General features: G+C 48.2%; 5 protein-coding genes across 5 annotated transcripts; 3 read left to right on the top strand and 2 right to left on the bottom strand.

The window, feature by feature from the left end:
* Positions 1-344: 344 nt before the first annotated feature.
* N7529_004793 (aldo/keto reductase) lies at positions 345-1,453 on the top strand (the record flags this gene model as incomplete). The annotated part of the gene is made up of 2 exons (XM_057240320.1): positions 345-938; positions 992-1,453. The coding sequence occupies 2 exons, from the start codon at positions 345-347 to the stop codon at positions 1,451-1,453; spliced, it is 1,056 nt and encodes a 351-aa protein (XP_057099615.1).
* Positions 1,454-2,437: 984 nt separating this feature from the next.
* Positions 2,438-3,257, top strand: N7529_004792 (Dimeric alpha-beta barrel; the record flags this gene model as incomplete). The annotated part of the gene is made up of 2 exons (XM_057240319.1): positions 2,438-2,654; positions 2,722-3,257. The coding sequence occupies 2 exons, from the start codon at positions 2,438-2,440 to the stop codon at positions 3,255-3,257; spliced, it is 753 nt and encodes a 250-aa protein (XP_057099614.1).
* Positions 3,258-3,538: 281 nt separating this feature from the next.
* N7529_004791 (uncharacterized protein) lies at positions 3,539-4,016 on the top strand (the record flags this gene model as incomplete). Its single annotated transcript, XM_057240318.1, is given in 3 exon segments — positions 3,539-3,554; positions 3,593-3,713; positions 3,731-4,016. The coding sequence occupies 3 exon segments, from the start codon at positions 3,539-3,541 to the stop codon at positions 4,014-4,016; spliced, it is 423 nt and encodes a 140-aa protein (XP_057099613.1).
* An 815-nt stretch (positions 4,017-4,831) lies between these two features.
* Positions 4,832-6,328, bottom strand: N7529_004790 (mannitol dehydrogenase family protein; the record flags this gene model as incomplete). Its single annotated transcript, XM_057240317.1, has 1 exon — positions 4,832-6,328. One exon carries the CDS (start codon positions 6,326-6,328, stop codon positions 4,832-4,834), a length of 1,497 nt encoding a protein of 498 aa, XP_057099612.1.
* A 1,803-nt stretch (positions 6,329-8,131) lies between these two features.
* Positions 8,132-15,609, bottom strand: N7529_004789 (uncharacterized protein; the record flags this gene model as incomplete). The annotated part of the gene is made up of 4 exons (XM_057240316.1): positions 8,132-8,180; positions 8,241-14,966; positions 15,023-15,198; positions 15,253-15,609. 4 exons carry the CDS (start codon positions 15,607-15,609, stop codon positions 8,132-8,134), a joined length of 7,308 nt encoding a protein of 2,435 aa, XP_057099611.1.
* Between the last annotated feature and the right edge of the window lie 2,285 nt (positions 15,610-17,894).

The raw sequence follows: 17,894 nt of genomic DNA, 5'->3' as shown, positions 1-17,894 counted from the left end.
GTACTTGCGTCCATTCCTGGTAGTTTTACGTCATGGGTATTGGGCCTAAACTCTGTCTCCCCCTCTTGCACCTGATCTCAATTATTCTTAAAAAGCTCTGCGATTTTGATAGATGCTTTTTTTATTCAATCTGCATGGATATTGTTATTACTGAACCCCATCTCTTGGCCTTTGACACCGAGACGGGAGCCGCGATGTCACCGACACGAGACCATAGTGTCTCCACATGGGGAGTTTGATACCTCTTCCATTTCCGCGAGGGATTGACATCGAAAACTGTCACAGTCATCTACTCATCTACTCCAAATCCTGAAGAAATACATAATTTATCAGGATCTTTAAAAATGGCACTTTTTGCAACAAGAACCCGTACTGCGGTGTTCAGGTCATTCCTCCAGCCCTGCGCTGTTCGGACCATCACATCTCGTGCAACTTCCTATACACTCAACACTGGGGCGAAAATTCCAGCACTTGGATTCGGAACATTCCAGGATCCAGACTCCCAGGAAGAGACCGTCAGCAGAGCCCTACAAAAGGGAATGCGTCTGATCGATACCGCCCGTGTCTATAACGTCGAAGAGCAAGTCGGAAGAGGAATCAAGAGAAGTGGAGTTCTTCGCGAAGAGATATTCATCGGCACAAAGTTGTGGTGCAATGATTATCACCCCGACGACGTGGAGCGGGCCTTGGATGACTCGCTACGAGATTTGGACACCCCGTATGTGGACCTCTTGTTGATGCATTACCCATGTACCTTCAAGCGTGGCCCTGATAGATTCCCTCGGGACGCCCAGGGGAGGATGATCCACGGCAAGACTTCCTTTGTGGATACCTGGAAGACGATGGAAAAGTTGACCAAATCTGGCAAAGTCAAGGCTATTGGTGTTTCGAATTTCAGTCAAGGGGAAATTGAAGCTTTGATTCAAAACACTTCTACGGTATGCAATGTTACTATAATTACAGCCTTGCAACATGCTCATCGTTCCTCTAGATTCCTGCCGTTCACCAAATGGAAGTCCACCCCTATCTACAGCAAAAAGGGTTCACTCAGTGGTTGAAAGGAAAGGGAATCCACGTGGTACAGTTCAGTCCGCTAGGCAACATGAATGACTTCTACCGACAAACTGGCTGGTCCAAGGAGATTGCACATATGATGCGGGTCATTGACCAGCCGATTCTGAAAGAAATCGGCGAAAAGTATGGCAAAAGCCCGGTGCAGGTGGTCCTTGCATGGGGCATTAATAGTGGCCGATCTGTCATTCCAAAGAGTGTTGTTGATTGGCAGATTTCGCAAAATATTGAAGCCGATTTTGAGCTGCAGCCAGAGGATATGGCCCAGATCGGTACTTTGGATGCAAAGGCTCGCTTCAATGACCCCAGTTTGGACTATGAGTGGCGTTTGTACAGTGACTTGGAGGGAACTGACGGGACTGTTAGAGGGAAGACGCACTAAGGTTTTATTTCCCGAAATTTATAGACCTGGAACTGTCGGCCAGTCAATCGACCAGCTTTTGAGACACCGCAGTGGTTTTGAAAGCGCTTCAACAGCGCTCATAATCTGAAAGACTAAATCCTCTCTACCAGCTTATGCTATAAATGCAAGACCAAAAGGACATCGATTGTAGTCAATTGTTTCCACTGGGACCGTCCCAATTGGAGACCCTACCACACATAAGTCGGTTTGCTCCATGTTCTTTCTAGAGGGCGGAGTTCTTTTCTTACCTGTACCAGCAGCAATTATAGGGCAAGGAGAACCCATAGGGAAGGCAATTAGGTCGAGATTGTGCTCCAAAATAACTTAATCAACACTGTCGCCTCGACCTAATCTCTCAAAAATTGACCGCGACGAGATCGATTTGACCAAGTCTCTGGCGACTTTGGTGGTCACTACATGCGTTCCGACCTGATCCGCCTACTTCTTGATATTGATTGCAAGGATTTGGTCAACGGCGGAGTTGTCTACAGTAAGACAATTGACTGCGGCGGACTTTTAACACATTTAGACGCCGCCGCTCCCGAGACCCCTGTGGAAAGCAAATTGACATGATTGGGATCTTGAACGGACATGTATTATAGCAGCAGACAACTATAAACTTGTTCTCTCTGTGAAACTCGGCTTTGGACTCGGCCTTATTCACTCCGGACGGGAAATCTGAAAGGGAAGAGAGACAATAATAAAAGCATCGGTCTAGGAACAACATCAACATGTAAATAAAATAAGAAAGACCAAAAAATATACAACAGCATGTCTAAAGTGGTGGTCACCTAGCGCTCACCGTAACTCACAAGATAATACCGAAACGACGCTATTTCATTCCCCTTCCCGTTTTAGACTTGACCTTGCAACTGTTTGTCACTAGCGACTACCTACTTTATATTTAGTTCCGAACCTGGACTCCAAAAATCCTGTTCACATCCAAATCAATAATCTTCAGCCATGGAATATTTCGGAGATACTACTATAGACCGATCACCGGTCGACGACCTCAACGACCAAGCAATTTTAGTCTGGACCGAGTTTCAAGTTCCCAAAGACCTGAAGCTAGATATCGAATGGGCTGGACATTTCCAGCCACTACTCTGGGCCCCGGGGCACGAGGGTTCTGGGAGTGCAAGAGTCCAGGAGCGCCCAGACACAATTCTTCTGGTTACAGGTAAGTCGTATATCACCGGGCATCAAAAGTCATCCGGTTAATACCTGCCATAAAGCATAGGAGAGAGCCTCGGATATGAGGGAATTCATGGTCTCGCCTTCCACCCAGCTCTATCGGGAGAATCTCATGGCTAGAGGAATCATACAGATGTCCTCTCGTGAGACATTTTCGGACAGGAACTCCTACTGGTTTTGCGCCTTACAGTGCTCCTACGTGGAATTGTTCTGGGTCTACTTTTTGACACCTGTGACCGAAGCCCAGAAAACCCAAATTTCGGAGCTGAAGGGTATTCGCGAACCTGCCTTCGGGATTGATGGTCAGTGCCGTGGCGTGAAGCGAATACAGGCTGAGCTTCCTTTGAAGATATGGGCCACTGAAACAGAACCCGTGCATGGCCAAGAAGCTCAGTTGATGCTATGGCTGCACTTTTGGAAGAACGCAGAGAGCGCCGAGTATAGGCATCTTGGGAAATATTCCAACACTGGTTATCGCATTATGGGTGGAAGAACCCTACTGGAGGGATTGGGTGATAAGCTGGAGAGCGTCGGAGCCTTGGAATGGAAGGAAGAGTTTTGTGATTTCAAGCCAATCACTTATGTTTGAATCTCTCAGTTTTTGATTTGAAGTTCGATCTAGTGGGGGAGTGGAAGCTTCTTTGCTATTGGTAGCGACTACTATCATACTATATTTCGTCCTACCCAAATTCTACGAAACTAGCGACAAAGAAAGTAAGAAACAAGCGAGGAACAATGTGAAGCTCAGGAGCGCTTTCTATACAAGCATATGTAAGAAGATCAAAAGGCAATGTGTAGGGCAAGAATTGAATGATATCCGAAGAATAAGTCTAACTGGTAAAAGCCTAGAATCTTATCATATGGCAAGAAATGCATGTATACAATGGTGAGTTCATTCCATACTCCAATACTGACACATTACAGAGAAGAGAGTGGCCCAAAATGTATCATCAGAAGGAAATTTTGCCCGAGCCTCTGGTTTGAGCACCATTGCTGTCATTATGACCTGGCCATTGCTCCCAGATAATCAAAATCATCTGAAACAGTAAACACGCCACCCAGCTTGGAGGATCCAACCGTTGGCTTCAGTGCAAAAAGGGCAGCTCTTGCTGCTGGCTACACAAGCGAGCCATCCACTTCGGTCCCTATAGCCACGGGATTAAAGCCCGTTGACACACCGACTGCAGCTCCAGTGGAGGTGCCGCAGTGGTTCTGCCGTAGTCGTCAGCAGCCTTTTGGGAGAACAAAGAAGTCCGTAGTCCGGGCTTACAGTATGGCCCGTCACTCCGTCGTTCAGGTCTACGCCTCCCTTGACGTATGCGGAGTTGGTTTGGTCACCGACGGCTGACCAGCCGTTCATTGATTCCGTTGGCCTTTTTCTGTGAGCGTAAAAGGAAAATACGAGTCTTTCTGCACTCACTTCCAGCTAGCAAGCTCCTGTAACATAAGCTTAAAGTTAATTAATTGGTCGTAGCTCTGAGGCATCGAATGAAGCTTGAATTTCATACATTAGGCTTGGTTTTTGCAAGGATCATCAAGCCACGTTCCATCCTCTGTTCGATCTGTCAGTCTAAACAATATCGAGACCGTCGACCATCTCTAGAATACGTTCACAACGATGGTTGCGCTGCTATTCGCTCGAGCACTCAATAAAGCGGCATAGCCAAGAGTGGTGGGCATTCCCAGATCAGAATGCGTCTTTACTACGTCGTGTGTCGTGGGACGCACTCAAATTACACTACTCTCCAACGTCCAGTCCAGCAGTACATTTCATAAAATCGGTAATCTATACCATTGGTAGACGAAGGATGAACATTCTTGTTCAAAGCTATTAGTTTAAAGTATTAAAGATCAAGCTCAAATATCAGCCATGTATGGAGTCAATATAAGATCACTGGTGTCTCCTAAACCAATCTCCCTGTTGTTACACGGTGTCACCCTACCGTGCTTGAGTTGACGACTTACTATCGAATGACAACACTGTTCCGAATAGACATGCAATGAAGTGAGAATTTATGAATTTTATCTATCTTATCCATCTAGGTCTATGTCCTTTCTCGTTAAGTTACTTCTCGTAAGTCACTTCCTCGTAACACAAAATAAAACAAATCGCTCGCATTGGTATAAGTTCTTTTTCGCAATGAGCTCCAAGTCGTGACCGATTTAGTCGACATACTTGGGCATGGACTTCAAGATGCCATCACGGGCAATATCTTGCATCGCGGTGGTGATCGTCTTCAAGAATCGCTCATCATTCCGTAAGTCGTCACCGAACAAGTTCTTAATGGAGAGCAACTCATGCGGCTCGGTACCACCCGCGCGGGCCTTGGCCTGAAGTTCCTCGCGCATTGGGTCCTCGACCTGGAAGGTGTTGCCCTTGTCATCAACACCGTTGATGTACCGGAACCAAGCGGCCGCCACGAAGCACAGGCGGCGGAAGGGACCGGAGTCCCAGATGGCTTCGGCAATTGAGGGCATGATGAACTGGGGGATCTTGCCGGAGGCATTGAGACAGACACGGGGTAGCTGATCCATGATTGTGGGGTTGGAGAAGCGCTCGATGAGAGTTTGGCAGTACTCATCGATGTTAACGCCGGGGATGTCGGGCAAATGGGGCTTCACCTCATCCTGCATCATCTGCCATACAAACTTGCGAGACACTGGGTGTTCCATCACCTCGTGGACATATTTGAAGCCTGCAAGCTGGCCTGGGTAGCCAATGGCGGAGTGACTACCGTTGAGCAGACGCAGCTTGTGCTTCTCGAATTCCTCAACGGCATGAACATCCTTGACCACCTGGACGCCGACTTTTTCGAAGTCTGGGCGGCCATCAGAGAATTTATCCTCGATAACCCATTGCATGAAGGGCTCCGTCACAACTGGCCATGCGTCCTGAATGGAGAAGTCGGTGGCAAGTGCCGTCTTATCAGCAGCTGATGTCTGAGGGGTGATTCGGTCAACCATGGCGTTAGGGAATCCACCCTCCTCGGCAATCCACTTGGCAATCTCAGGATTGCGGAGGCGGGCGAACGATTCAAGCATATGACGTGTGATGGAGCCGTTCTTCTGCATGTTGTCACAGGACATCACGGTGAAAGGCTTAAGACCTTTCTCGTAGCGGCGTGCCAGGGCAGCATAGAGGAAGCCGAATGTGGTGCGAGGTTGGTTCTCGTTGGCCGGGTTGATATCGTATTGGATGTCGGCGTGCTCGCTTTGCAGTTCGTGGGTGTTCTCGTTATAGTAGTAACCGCTCTCGGTGATGGTCAGGGACACGATGTGTGTGTCCGGGTGTGCCATCTTGGCGATGACAGCCTCCCGGTCATCAGGGGCAAAGAGGTAAGAGTTGATGCTGCCCACCACGTTGGCCAAGCTTCCTTTGGCGGAACGCTCAATGACAGTGTAAAGATAGTCCTGTTCACCCAGAATATCACGCATGGTAGCATCGAAGGGTTGCAGACCAACACCACAGATAGCATAGTCAGTCACGCCATGGTTTTGCATTAATTTATCAACATAAACAGCCAGGTGAGCTCTGTGGAAGCCACCCACTCCAATGTGGACAATTCCCTCCTTGACAGCGGGACCACGCTGGTAGGTAGGGACCTTGATCTGGTCACCTGCGATTTGGGACAAATTTGTGCTGTTGAGCTTGAGCGCCATGATTATAGTATAGTAAAAAGAATGTACAGAGAGAAAAAAAAGTAGAGCTAGGGGGGCTCACCGCTGCTTTTGACCTTTAGCCACCAGGTCAGTTGACATCATGCGGACTCAACCTTCCAAGGTTGGAAAATATGGGGATAGTGGATACGATCCATTGAAAGTGAGATATCTATGAAAAATGAGTGGAAGATGTGGAGAGTCCAGAAAGCAATGTGGAAAAGCACAGTAAACCAGCGTGAAGCAAAGATATCTTTAGGTCTCTTACTGGTTCCATTGGGTCATTATGACCTCAGCCTGTTTTTTTTTTTTTTTTTTTGTTGTTGTGCTGCATGTGCGTATTATGTATTGATTTTTCTGTATTAAATGATGCTTCACCACTTTGAACCGGGAATTCTCGTGTATAGTTGGTATTTGTATTGTATTGCACATTCTGGATTTCCATTGATGCAAACACAACAAACATTCAAGCCAAACAAACAAATCAAACATTTCAGACAAAGCTCATAGATTCAGCCCCAAACCAGAGAGGGAAGCTATGCCCCGAGGCTTATCTTAATCTCCATTGTAGCTATGGAGTACATCCCTAGTTACATTGCTATTTTAGTTGCTTTTTCCCCATTCCTCATCTCAATTTTTTTACCTGCAACTCCTTCCGACTCCAAGCTCCATTCACACCTACAATGGCAGGTTCGACCGAAATTCTGGATCATGTCACGGCTCAATTGACTTAGTCGGCTCGGCATTGGCTGCACGCTCCTTGTTGAGATGAGCCGGAACATCTGATGGCGCCATTGTCAAAATTTGGCATGAAAATTCTTCGAGGCCCCGTGACAGTCAGACGGATGGTCGGGTGATCATTTACATACTGCGGGCTTGGAATAGTACATCGCTAGTCGATTACAGTCGGAGATAAGGCGCAGCCTATATTACACATCAAACAAAGAATTGGACCGCATCACAAACCGATCACATCACAAACTAGCCTGACCGTCAGGCATGTCCCAACAGTTTCCCCTGCCAGCAAATTTGCCGTCTTGCCTACATCCAAACAATGATTTCAAGCTATGTGGATTGGGAATTCACTGTCTAGGGGTTGCCTTGAGACAGAGCCACCCAACCGTGAAGCTTGGCAAAAAATGCAGCCCGTGCCCCTTCATAACTACAAGAAACGGCCTAGCAACGCAAAATCGCCAAGTTTCTAGCACATTGGGATCTCAGAACCCACGAGATCTTGGTACTTAATGCTAATACTCTAGCAAAGTTATAACCGATGAATTTATCTTCATCCTGGGAAATACCAAGAGCAGGTCAATTCAGCAGACACCTGCCACTGCGACTGTCATAGCTACCAGAGAAGCTGAACACCTAATGAACAGTAAAGAGAGTCTAACAATTCAATTGCAGAGGAGCATTGGGAGTCTTATGCTGCTATTCGACGACCTTCCACACATCGAAGGGAGGTATGGAACTTAAATTTTAGTAAACAACAGCAATGTCTATGTTTCAATCTATTGAACAATAGTATTCGTGGCCAATGAGACCGTAGGTACTGAAGTTTGACTACTGACATGACTATAAGCTGTCTTAGGATTAATACCTTGAACCCCGGAATCTAAGTGAAAATGAACAATTGAGTACTCATTTCAAGAATGGTATTAAAATTAATCTATCCGAAAATGAAAATGAACATGACAAAAGCCGACATGCTTCAAGTATGCAAAAGAAATTATCTAAGGATCGTTCATGTTCGCCGTTATGCCCGTAGTCGCTTTATGAAAAAGAAATGCCCAAACAATTATGAGCTTAAGGTTTGGCCAGTTGCTCCTTGCGGAAGAAGAGTAGGAAACCAGCACTGTAGATGATCGTTAGTCGCCATTCACAGATTTAAGGGGTTTAAAAAGAGCAAACTTACCAAATAAGAAGTTGACAGAACAATGCGACCCAGAACCAGGCATTAGCCAAAGCATGGGCACCAAATGTCATATCAGGAGAAATCGGCCCAGGTCCAACATTGTTGGGGCCGAAAGCTCGGGCGCAGATGGTCGCAATGGAACCAAGCACCTGAGATGCAATAAGAGCGAAACACATGTGGACTCGGGTAAGAGTCTGCAACAGGATGATACCAAATCCAAGACCTTGAATGGAATCCAACACGCCCAGCCACAGCCAGAGACTGCGAGATACAAGTGCTCCCGCGGTGTACCCGCCGGCCCAGGGTAGGTAGTAGCCAATTCCGGAAATACCCCACCAGATTTGGATGAATCGTGGTGCGCCCAGACCACAGGCAAAGACGGGGATGAACCAACTGTGTCGCTTGGAGAACTTGCTAACGAAGAAGAGGAAGATACACCATACGAAACCGAAGAACACAATACAGAGGAGGACGATCTGCCATGGCTTGGTGTGGTTGGAACCCCAGAGGAAGCTCCAGTTCCGGCCGTACGGTGCACTCATGAAGAAGTTCTGCAGAATGACTGCGATGAAGTTCCAGGTGACGATCTTTCTCCGGAAGAGGGACACGTAGAAGGAAGGCACCTTGCCTGGCTTTTGGCGGTAGTAGTTGGGAAGTCCGAAGGCCAAGAGAAGTCCGACAAGAACAAGGAAGAGGGCGATAGGGTAACAGATAGCCGACATCTTCCAGGAGTTGGAGATGTTGTTGGTGGAAGTCAATAGACCTTGTGCAGAAGCCTTGGTCATGGTAGAACCCCAGTACCAGAGTGCAATCACGTACGCCTGTTGAAGACCTTGAATGACACAAGCACGGAAAATCCAGGTTTCGACTGGAGCACCGCCCTCGTCACCAAAGTTGGAGGCGAAGAAAATGGAGCCACTGGAGGAGGCCGCGGCGTAGAAGCCACTGCCAACGTTTTGAATCCATCCACGAGTGAAGGAGTCGGTTTCGAAATGGGCAGAGCCAATGAACATGAATGCAATAGCGTACAAGAACCAAGGAGTCGACAGACAGACGACAGACTTGAAGTATCGATACACGAGCCACCAGCAGACGGATGTGATGGCATAGGTTGTGGCAATTCCGTACAGCTTCTCGGCAGTTTCACCAACTTCACCAGTAAGCAGAGTAATCTGATACGAGTTCGCGGCAATGATCTGACCCAAAGCAAGGAAGATGGAGTAGACAGGCCAGTCACCCAGTTTGATCTGCATCCATTTCTTGAGACCAGTGGGAGGGACATAGTCCTTTCCGAGGAGGAACTCGTCGTCAGTTGGGTGATCTTCGCTGCTGGCAATGTGCGAGGCACCATCATCGTGATAGAAGGAGTTAGGAGGCGAGTCGTTGTTTCTTGAAAGGCGGATTGATGGCGTGGGAGATTTGGTGCGACCCAGTCTGGCATTGCGGAACTTGTTGAACCACTGCTGCTCACTCTTGATCAGGAACTCCTCGATACACAGTTGTGATTCGGAGTTGGTGCCGTTCAGTGCATCCAGTTTCTTGTCGAAGGTCTTATAGTACTCTCCGGTGCTATCAGTGAAGAATGGATCGACCTTCTGCAGCTTGAAATCTGTCTTCTTACCGACGACGGAGTCGAGAGAGAGAACGGACGCGCTGCTGTAGCGGTGGGATTCACCAAGAGGGCGAGGAGGGAGAAGGAGGTTATCAGCGGTTGGGGGTGTTCCGGGGCTTCCGGGACTGCTAGGAATTCCAGGACTCTGAGGAGGGATCATGAATCTGGGGTGCAGGGATTCTTGGCTGAGGCGTCTAGTGGGAGAAGCAATGCCTTGGGCACGCGCCTTTTGGGCGGCCTGGGCACGTCGTCCCTCCTCAACCTGGGCTGGGGTGAGAGTGTACTCGTCATCTTCGAACAGATCGTTGGAAGGATCCTCGTCACTGCTATCCTCGACGTCGGCATCTGTATCGGTTTCTGGGATACCTGCTGTGGCTGGTGCCTGCCTGCGACGTCCAGCGTGACCAGGACCGGAGCGGACACCCAGGGAGAGAGACCGGCTCAGTCCTGACTTTGGCTTCTCTGTATCGTCCTGGCTGGGATCTATGCTGTAGCTGATCTTCTTTGGCGCGGAAGCATCGTTCATCTGGTTGAAGGAGTAGCTGCTCTCCCGGGAATGGGCGAAGGGGGAGTTCATTCCAGGCGAAGGCAAACCGCCCATGACACCACTGTAAGTGCTGCCTCCAGACGAAGTGCCAGGGCGAGTCTGGCCAGTGTGAGTCTTCGTCGCTTCTTTGTTGTGGATAGTGATGGCAGTGGATTGCAAGATCTCGAGATCTTCAACCCATTGGGCAACAGGGAAACGCTGCTTAGCAGACCGAGCACGCATCATTGCACGAGTGGCAGTCTTGGAGTTCAGCGCAGCCTCAATAGCAAGCTTGAATTGGATGAGCAGATGCGAAGTTGAGGTAGATTCCACGTTGTACCACCAGCCTGGCATTTGACCAAGACCACCAACACGAGCACCGATACCCAGAGCACCCTTGCGACCAAACTCGACGGCGACAAGGCCGAAGGGCTCATCGCGAGAGGGAATCAGGGCGAATTCAGCACCGGAGAAAATGAAAGGCGGGAGTGCAGTGAATTCAGGCTTCGAAAAGACACGTCCGGGATAGACCTTCATCATGTGGTCGAGCTTCAGGGCCGCGAATTTACCGTAAAGATCAATGACGGGTCCGATACAGATCAGCTGCACGTTGGGGCGCGCCTCAATAACCGCAGGCATGGCGTCCGCAATCAGATCAACACCCTTTTGCATAGACCAGCGACCGACGAACACAAGAAGATCGGCATCGGGGTTCTGGTCGAGTCCGGCCCACTCCTGGGCCTGTCTCTTAAGCTCGCCACGGCCAGCCTCGTAGGTGGCATCGACGGTAATGTCCTCTTCCTTGGTAGGTTCCCTAGTCCACTCACCAACATCAGATGGATCGGGGTTGGGCAGGTTGCCGACCTTGCGCAGACCCCAGAAAATGGGGTACCGAGCGTATGAACGTTTGCCGTACTTCTTGGAGACACCAACGGCACCGAAGCCCTGTTGGTGAACACGGAGATAACTAGCTCCGGCGTGCAGCAAGTTAAATACTTCACCGAATTGGACGTAACGCCGAGCGACCTCTTCATCAAGGTTAAAGACGGAGCAGACCTCCTGCTTTTCCTTGAGGGTTCGCATAGGCCACAGACCCTGGAACTCAGCATTGTGAAGAGAGAGACAAGCCGGGATAGTGTTTGGCAAGAGGTAAAGCGGGGCGAGAGAACCGTGGTAATCGTTGATGTGATAGGCGTCAATAGGGAATCGTTTGATAGCTTCCGCAATACATTGGTTCCAAGCTGAGTAGTAGACAGCAGAGTCCAAGTCATCCATGCGAGCTGGATAGGGCTCAGTCTTCGACTGTTGGCGGAACACAGGAGCATCGAGCAAGACATAGGTGATGTTCTTCAAAACGTGGTACTGGACTTGGACCTGGTAGGAACTGCCGAGGATGGTAACTGTCATAGGCTCAGCGGCCTGGTCAACCGGGTAGTCGACACCTCCAACACAAGGGACAACCCAGATCAGATCTTGGTGGCCAAGGGTCTTGCCCATGAGTTGAGCCATGACACCAAGACCACCGATCTTAATCTTGATAGCCCAATCCTCAATATCATACTCCATAGTAGCGATGAGGACCATGCGGCGCTTGCCGGAAGCGAGAGCACCGCCTAGAGCCGTAGTGCTCTGCATGAAGCCAGACTTATTGGCCAGACGCATTAGTGGGTTTGAAGACTGATCTTTTCCGGTGCGGGAGGGCTTGAGCTTCTTCCAGAAGGCAAGGGGTATCATTGAGTGCTTCTCGCTGACACCAACCTGGTTGAACTTGACCTTGTAGAACGACTTCATGAAGATGTAGACGGTACCCACGGCGGTGAGGAAGGGGATAATCCAGAAGAGCACGAACATGGCAATCTGGGTTGACTGGGGTCCAACGGGATCGAGCCAGAATTTGAGAGTCGCGTCGTTGATATAAATTTTGTGTGAGAGGTATCCCTTAGCAGGAGCATGAGTGATGTTGATCAGAGTTGCTGAGAGAGAAGACGGCGGCATGCGGTCCAGGATGGTATCATTGTCAGCATCACCTAGCACCCAGGTTTGATCAGGCTCTCCATCTGGGTTTATGCCCCAGATATTGAGCTGTCCAACGGCAGGCCACTCGGAAGTGAAATGATAAGACCAAATTCCTGTGTTTTCATCAAACTTGATAGCGTTGTCGAGGCCGCCATCGTAACCATACTGGTTATAAGGTCCGTTGAAGAATGCGTGCGGGAAACGACGCGGTGGTTTGCCCTTCCAATTTTCGTCATCGTTCATGTCACCTTCCTGCACGTAATCACTGCTACCGGTCAAACGGCTCCAGTACTCAACACGCACGTGGTCACCAGACCATTCTTGCTTCTTGGTTCCTGACCAAGCGAGCTTTTCAATAGTGTCGTTACCACCCTTGTATGTGATCCAGTTGGAGAATGTAGTTCCCCAATTAGTGGAGTAACGGTATTTGTCGGCACCGGCAGCGTGGTGCTGAATGAAAAGATCGCCATTGGTTCTCTTGTGGAGCAAACTGCTCGAGTAGTTTGCTCCAGTATCCTGGTGGATCATGGGGTTATCGAATTGGCCGATACGCAAGAGGAAGTGATCGACGGCGTTTGTGGAAGCATTGCCGGCAGCGTTGGTAACATTGTTGAGCGTCAATCGATGGATTCCGTTGTAAACTCCAGTCAGATTTGCTGCCCACATGAAGGTACTTCGAATTTCACTTGTCCAGTTCGTTCGGAGTGGCATATCAACAGACGTGCAGTTGATGGTTTTTTCGTTGAGTTTTGGTAGCGAATTGAACTCTGTGGATGAAGTGAATGATAGCGATTTCTTGACCGAGTCACAATTCATTGCTTCGGAGAAGTAGAACTCAACCCTCACACTCTCGGAAGAATTGGCCCCCACGGTCGATAACTGCGGGTGATCATGGCCGGGGGAAAACTGGGTGATCATAGGCCGAGCCTTCTTGTGAATGTCTATGGGAACATATGCGCGGAACTCATACGCCTTCAACTTCAGGGAAGGAAGACAGCCGTTGAACTTTTTCGATCCAAGGAAACCGAGTTTCCGCACACCTGTCTCCAGGGTGAGCTCGTCATACGGGTAGAAAAGGTTCTTGACTGTTGTTCCGGAGTCAAATGGCGCGGTCAAGGTTTTTGTATCATTTTCGCTGTTGCAATCAAATTTGTAGGTGTTTGTGTCGTTGAGATTCGAGTAGACAAACCATACCGGCTGGGTAGTATCATTCCCAGAGCCCAACTTTTGATTAGGCACCGCAGCGTTGACATCTCTAGAGACAGACCACATTCCGGTCTCTGTGACTGTGGTGTTGGAACCAGGGTACAGCACGTTGATGGTACTCTTTGACAGGTTGTTGAGAGCATAGCCGTCGTTGAGGACTGGGAAGTCCTCACGCATTTGGTACATATGCTTCATGATGTTACGCAAAGGATGGGAAGGATCGCGGTGATCGTAGGCCACTGTTCTGTCCGTGCAGCCGGTTCTAGCGGCGTTAACAGGCCAATTATAGTACTGGGATGAGTCCAAGTGGAAGCAGCCATGGGTTCTCCAAGCCGTTGCGGGGGACATTGCCTGTCGCCCATAAATGTAGTTCGACGCGGTACCATCTAGCACATAAAAGTTCTGCTCTTCTCCCCAAAGAAGAAGAGGGATTCCGGGGAGCATAAGTGTCGTCACGAAAGAACCGAGCAGCTGTCTGTGAGTACCATTGCTAATAGCTGGCCAGCGGAACACATCCTGGTTCGTAGCACCATACATGTGTCGGGGGTCGAATACTCCAGTGTTGGCATTGATTAAGTCGTTCGATTGCACCATATAGTTCCACCCCTGGACCCAGTCATCGGGGGCATCATATCCAGCCGAAAGCTGTCCATCCATACCAAGGAATCTAGTCAGAGCACGGTATGTCGTGTAATGGAATGCCGCGCCATCGATTGCTTCGTTGCCAGCTTCGCGCAAGAAGTTTTGCGCGGCAGATTCGTTGGTCAACAACATCGTTTGGAGGGGGGTCGAGGTCTGCCACTGGCTGGGCTGTCTGCCTCGTCCGAGGTAAACAGTACCGAAGTCGTTTCCTCCAGTGATTTCGCCGGCAATAAAGAAATTATCTTTACCAACGTCTCGGGCACATTGGCGATAGGCAGCGGACATCTCACCGAGGGCCTCAACAGTGGCTTGAGTGGCCTTATCGTAACGGAAACCATCAATATCCAGTGATGCGATAATCATACAGGAGTGTCTGATCAATCTCTCGCGAACAGATGGGACCCATTCTCGGAGACGATCTTGGACGGAGGCAAACTTGGCCAGCTGACGCTTCCAATCAGGCCACACACCGAAAGCTTCAATATCACCATATTGGTCAAAGTCGCTGTTATAACAACCAACGAGCTCCGAAAGTTGAGATTGATTGACGGGGTTGCCGTCTTCGAACCAGAAACGAGGGTAGTCACAAGTAGCGTTGTAATCACCTTTGCCGATATCGAAATCAACGTAGCGACGATCGGTTTTCCATTGTGTTCCCCACTCCTTCTCTGAAAAGGGAGTGGAAGAGTTGAGATGCCCTTCGAATCCGATCAAATCACCCATTCTAAATTCGGGTTAGAGCTTATCTTGTCTGCGATAACCGGGGGCAAAAAGACTTACGTAGCAATAGTGTTGTCAAACAACACGTACATTCCGCGCCTGTGGATCTCGGTGATCGCATCTCGCCAAACCTGGAGTGTACCATAGTGCATATCGAGCAAAGTTGTGTCCATCACCGAATAACCGTCGGCACCCCACGGTTGGTTGAGTAAAGAGGTTCCGGCAAGATAGAGACCCTAAAGATCATCAGCATATATTCTCTGACGTCCAAGTTCACCGGTAAGACCAACCTTAATGCCCATTCCTTGAAGGTAATCCAGAGTATCGACGAGGCCAGCCACATCGCCACCATGGCGCATTTGAGTCGAGTCAAGATCATGCTCGAATTGTGTACCGTTGATATTGTCGTTGGTTGGGTCACCGTTGACAAAGCGATCCATGAAAAGAGTGTAGAACGGGAAACGCCAGTTCTTCGGGGAGGGATGGTATTTGCCAGCATGATCGGGCCATTCTCCCCAGTACTCAGCTGGATTAGTAGCTGTTTTGTTTTGATTAAGATTGTAATCGAGAAAGGCCTCGTCGTACGGCCAACTTGTCGCAGTTGTCGCAAAAAGCGAGATCAACCCGCTGGCGAGCAACCACTTCATCGTTGAGGGTGAATGCGAAACCCGTGTATGAAAATGCGCACCTCCAGATATCCCCGGTAAGAGTGGAAGACCCTACAAGCAAAATGAAGATGTGTAGTTCTCACTTGCCATGGGGTATTTGGAGGATGTTCAGAATGTGGGGAAGAACGATTGTCAAAAAAGAAATATCAGAGCGAAAGATAGCGATAACGAGTGATAAAAACGAGTGAGCAACGAGAGATGAAGAGAGGAAAGATTGTAGAAGGGCTGAAAAGGGATCACATAAACGAAAGAGCTAATAAGCTAGTGGCTTGCATTGAAGCTCAAGATAAAAATAAAAAAAAGTAAATGAGACAAGACTGAGGCTCGTGCTGATTATAGAAACGGGGCCTTGGCAATAGAGTGAGTTATCAGCCTGGAGATTCTTCCAACGTCTTGGTAATTTTTCTTCTGTTTTTTTTTAATATGTACCTGTATATTGGATTTCTTTTTGTTTGATTTTTTTTTTTTCTTCTTTTAATTGCCTTTTTGCATTGCATGTTGAATTTTACTGCTTTTATGCTGCCTACATCAAGGCATCAGGGGGGCTTTGCATAGACATCACAACCGACCTTTGGTTCGACCAATACCAAAATAACTCGTAAAGCTCGGCATTGTCTCGATATGGAAAAAAAACCTTCGGGCTCTCATCGTGTTCTGGAAAATTAAAAGAAAAACGGAGCCTCCACTGGGCCAAAACGGGTCTACCCGATGGGAAATTTCTGATACGCTATTGGACTCAGACCCATAGGGCCACTTTTTGGACCCTGAGATCCTATCATCGCTAATAATATAGCATGAACAATACTATAACAGTTTTTGTTTTGGCCTATTTGCCTGTGGAAGCCAGGTCTATATATATTGGTCTCATCTTGCGGAGTACGTGATAAACAGCTTACATGTCTGATCATGAATTAGAATGTAAGCAACACTACGTGAGACATTAATCACACTGTAAACTCGTGTTTTACTTTGTTACAGACCCGTAAATATCAACCTATGGCGATGCCGAGAGATGTATAACATTGTAGTCGGCCACGGACCATAATGTAGCCGGTTACGGCCGGTGAGTGCCTGATAGCTACCGACTACACCGATTGGTTTATCAACTGAAACCCTAATCCACTTAGCTCGTATTTCACAATCGAGTTTGTTACAATACGGAGCTTGTCTTTTTCGTTTTGGCTTTCATATAAGCTTGGCGTAGTGGACTTTTGTTTATTAATACTTTCTATCGACTCCGGAATATTAACATAATATTCCGTACGGAGTACCTAATAAATATTATCGTTCGGATATCTCGGGCTGACCCCAACCAATCAATCTCGAATCCAAAAATGCCAAGAGCATCGGACACCTTCTTTCTCTCACCTAGGCAATCTTCTTCTCAAGTTTCTTGGGGTTCTTGCTTCATTACCTAACCAAATAGTATCGAAGGAGTGAGAAATAATGCATACAGCGTACGCAGGACTCCAAGATTCTGTATAGATATTTGGGTCAATTGCATCTTCCAATCAGAAATTTACACAGAGACACATTCCCCCTGCACTAGTATTATGTTTGCATTTCCTTGATGCCCAGACACATCTATCGGATAAGAAAATTTAAACTAAGCCAAGGACAATGCACAGGAAAATCTCTGCCTCGGCCCCCACAACTATAGGCTCGGCTACACAAAGCACAGTACCTTTCCGATTTATGCGAATCAAGGGGTATCACTACATTCACATTGCATTATCTAGACTTGTATACATATGAAGCCACTGATGCCGCCACCCGGCATTAGCATTCACTTATTTACTCCGTATTAGGTTGTTGGTTGTTCCATGCTGCAGTGCGAAATGGGATCTACTTATCTAGCGCCTTTACCAACCATTTCTTGGAGTTCGAATTGATTTTTGACTCCATGTCCAATAATTAAAATGCACGCGACTCTGTGAATACAATAACTTTGACTGGCCAGATCAGACTGGTACCATCCCGCGGGCCATTATTATCCGCAAAACCCGTTGACCTGTGCTATGATACTCAATACAGCCAGCCTATCTATGCCGGCTCTCCCTCCAAACCCAATCACAGTAGGTATTAATTATGTTAGGACAAAAGTACTATCTATAGAATTTTGAAGTGTGGAGATTAACAGTCAAAGACTAGTCTTAGTGTATGGAACGTTGTCTCGAATCATTGGCCCATCCGAACTTTGTCGCCTCTAGCTCAGTGATGGGGATGTGACTACTGCTGTCTCTGGAAATTAGGGCAGCATTTGT

This window comes from Penicillium soppii, assembly GCF_028829465.1.
Source record: "Penicillium soppii strain IBT 18220 chromosome Unknown utg000004l, whole genome shotgun sequence".
Taxonomy (NCBI): domain Eukaryota; kingdom Fungi; phylum Ascomycota; class Eurotiomycetes; order Eurotiales; family Aspergillaceae; genus Penicillium; species Penicillium soppii.
The sequence above is the reverse complement of the archived record's forward strand: the minus strand, read 5'-3'. Positions and strand labels throughout refer to the sequence as shown.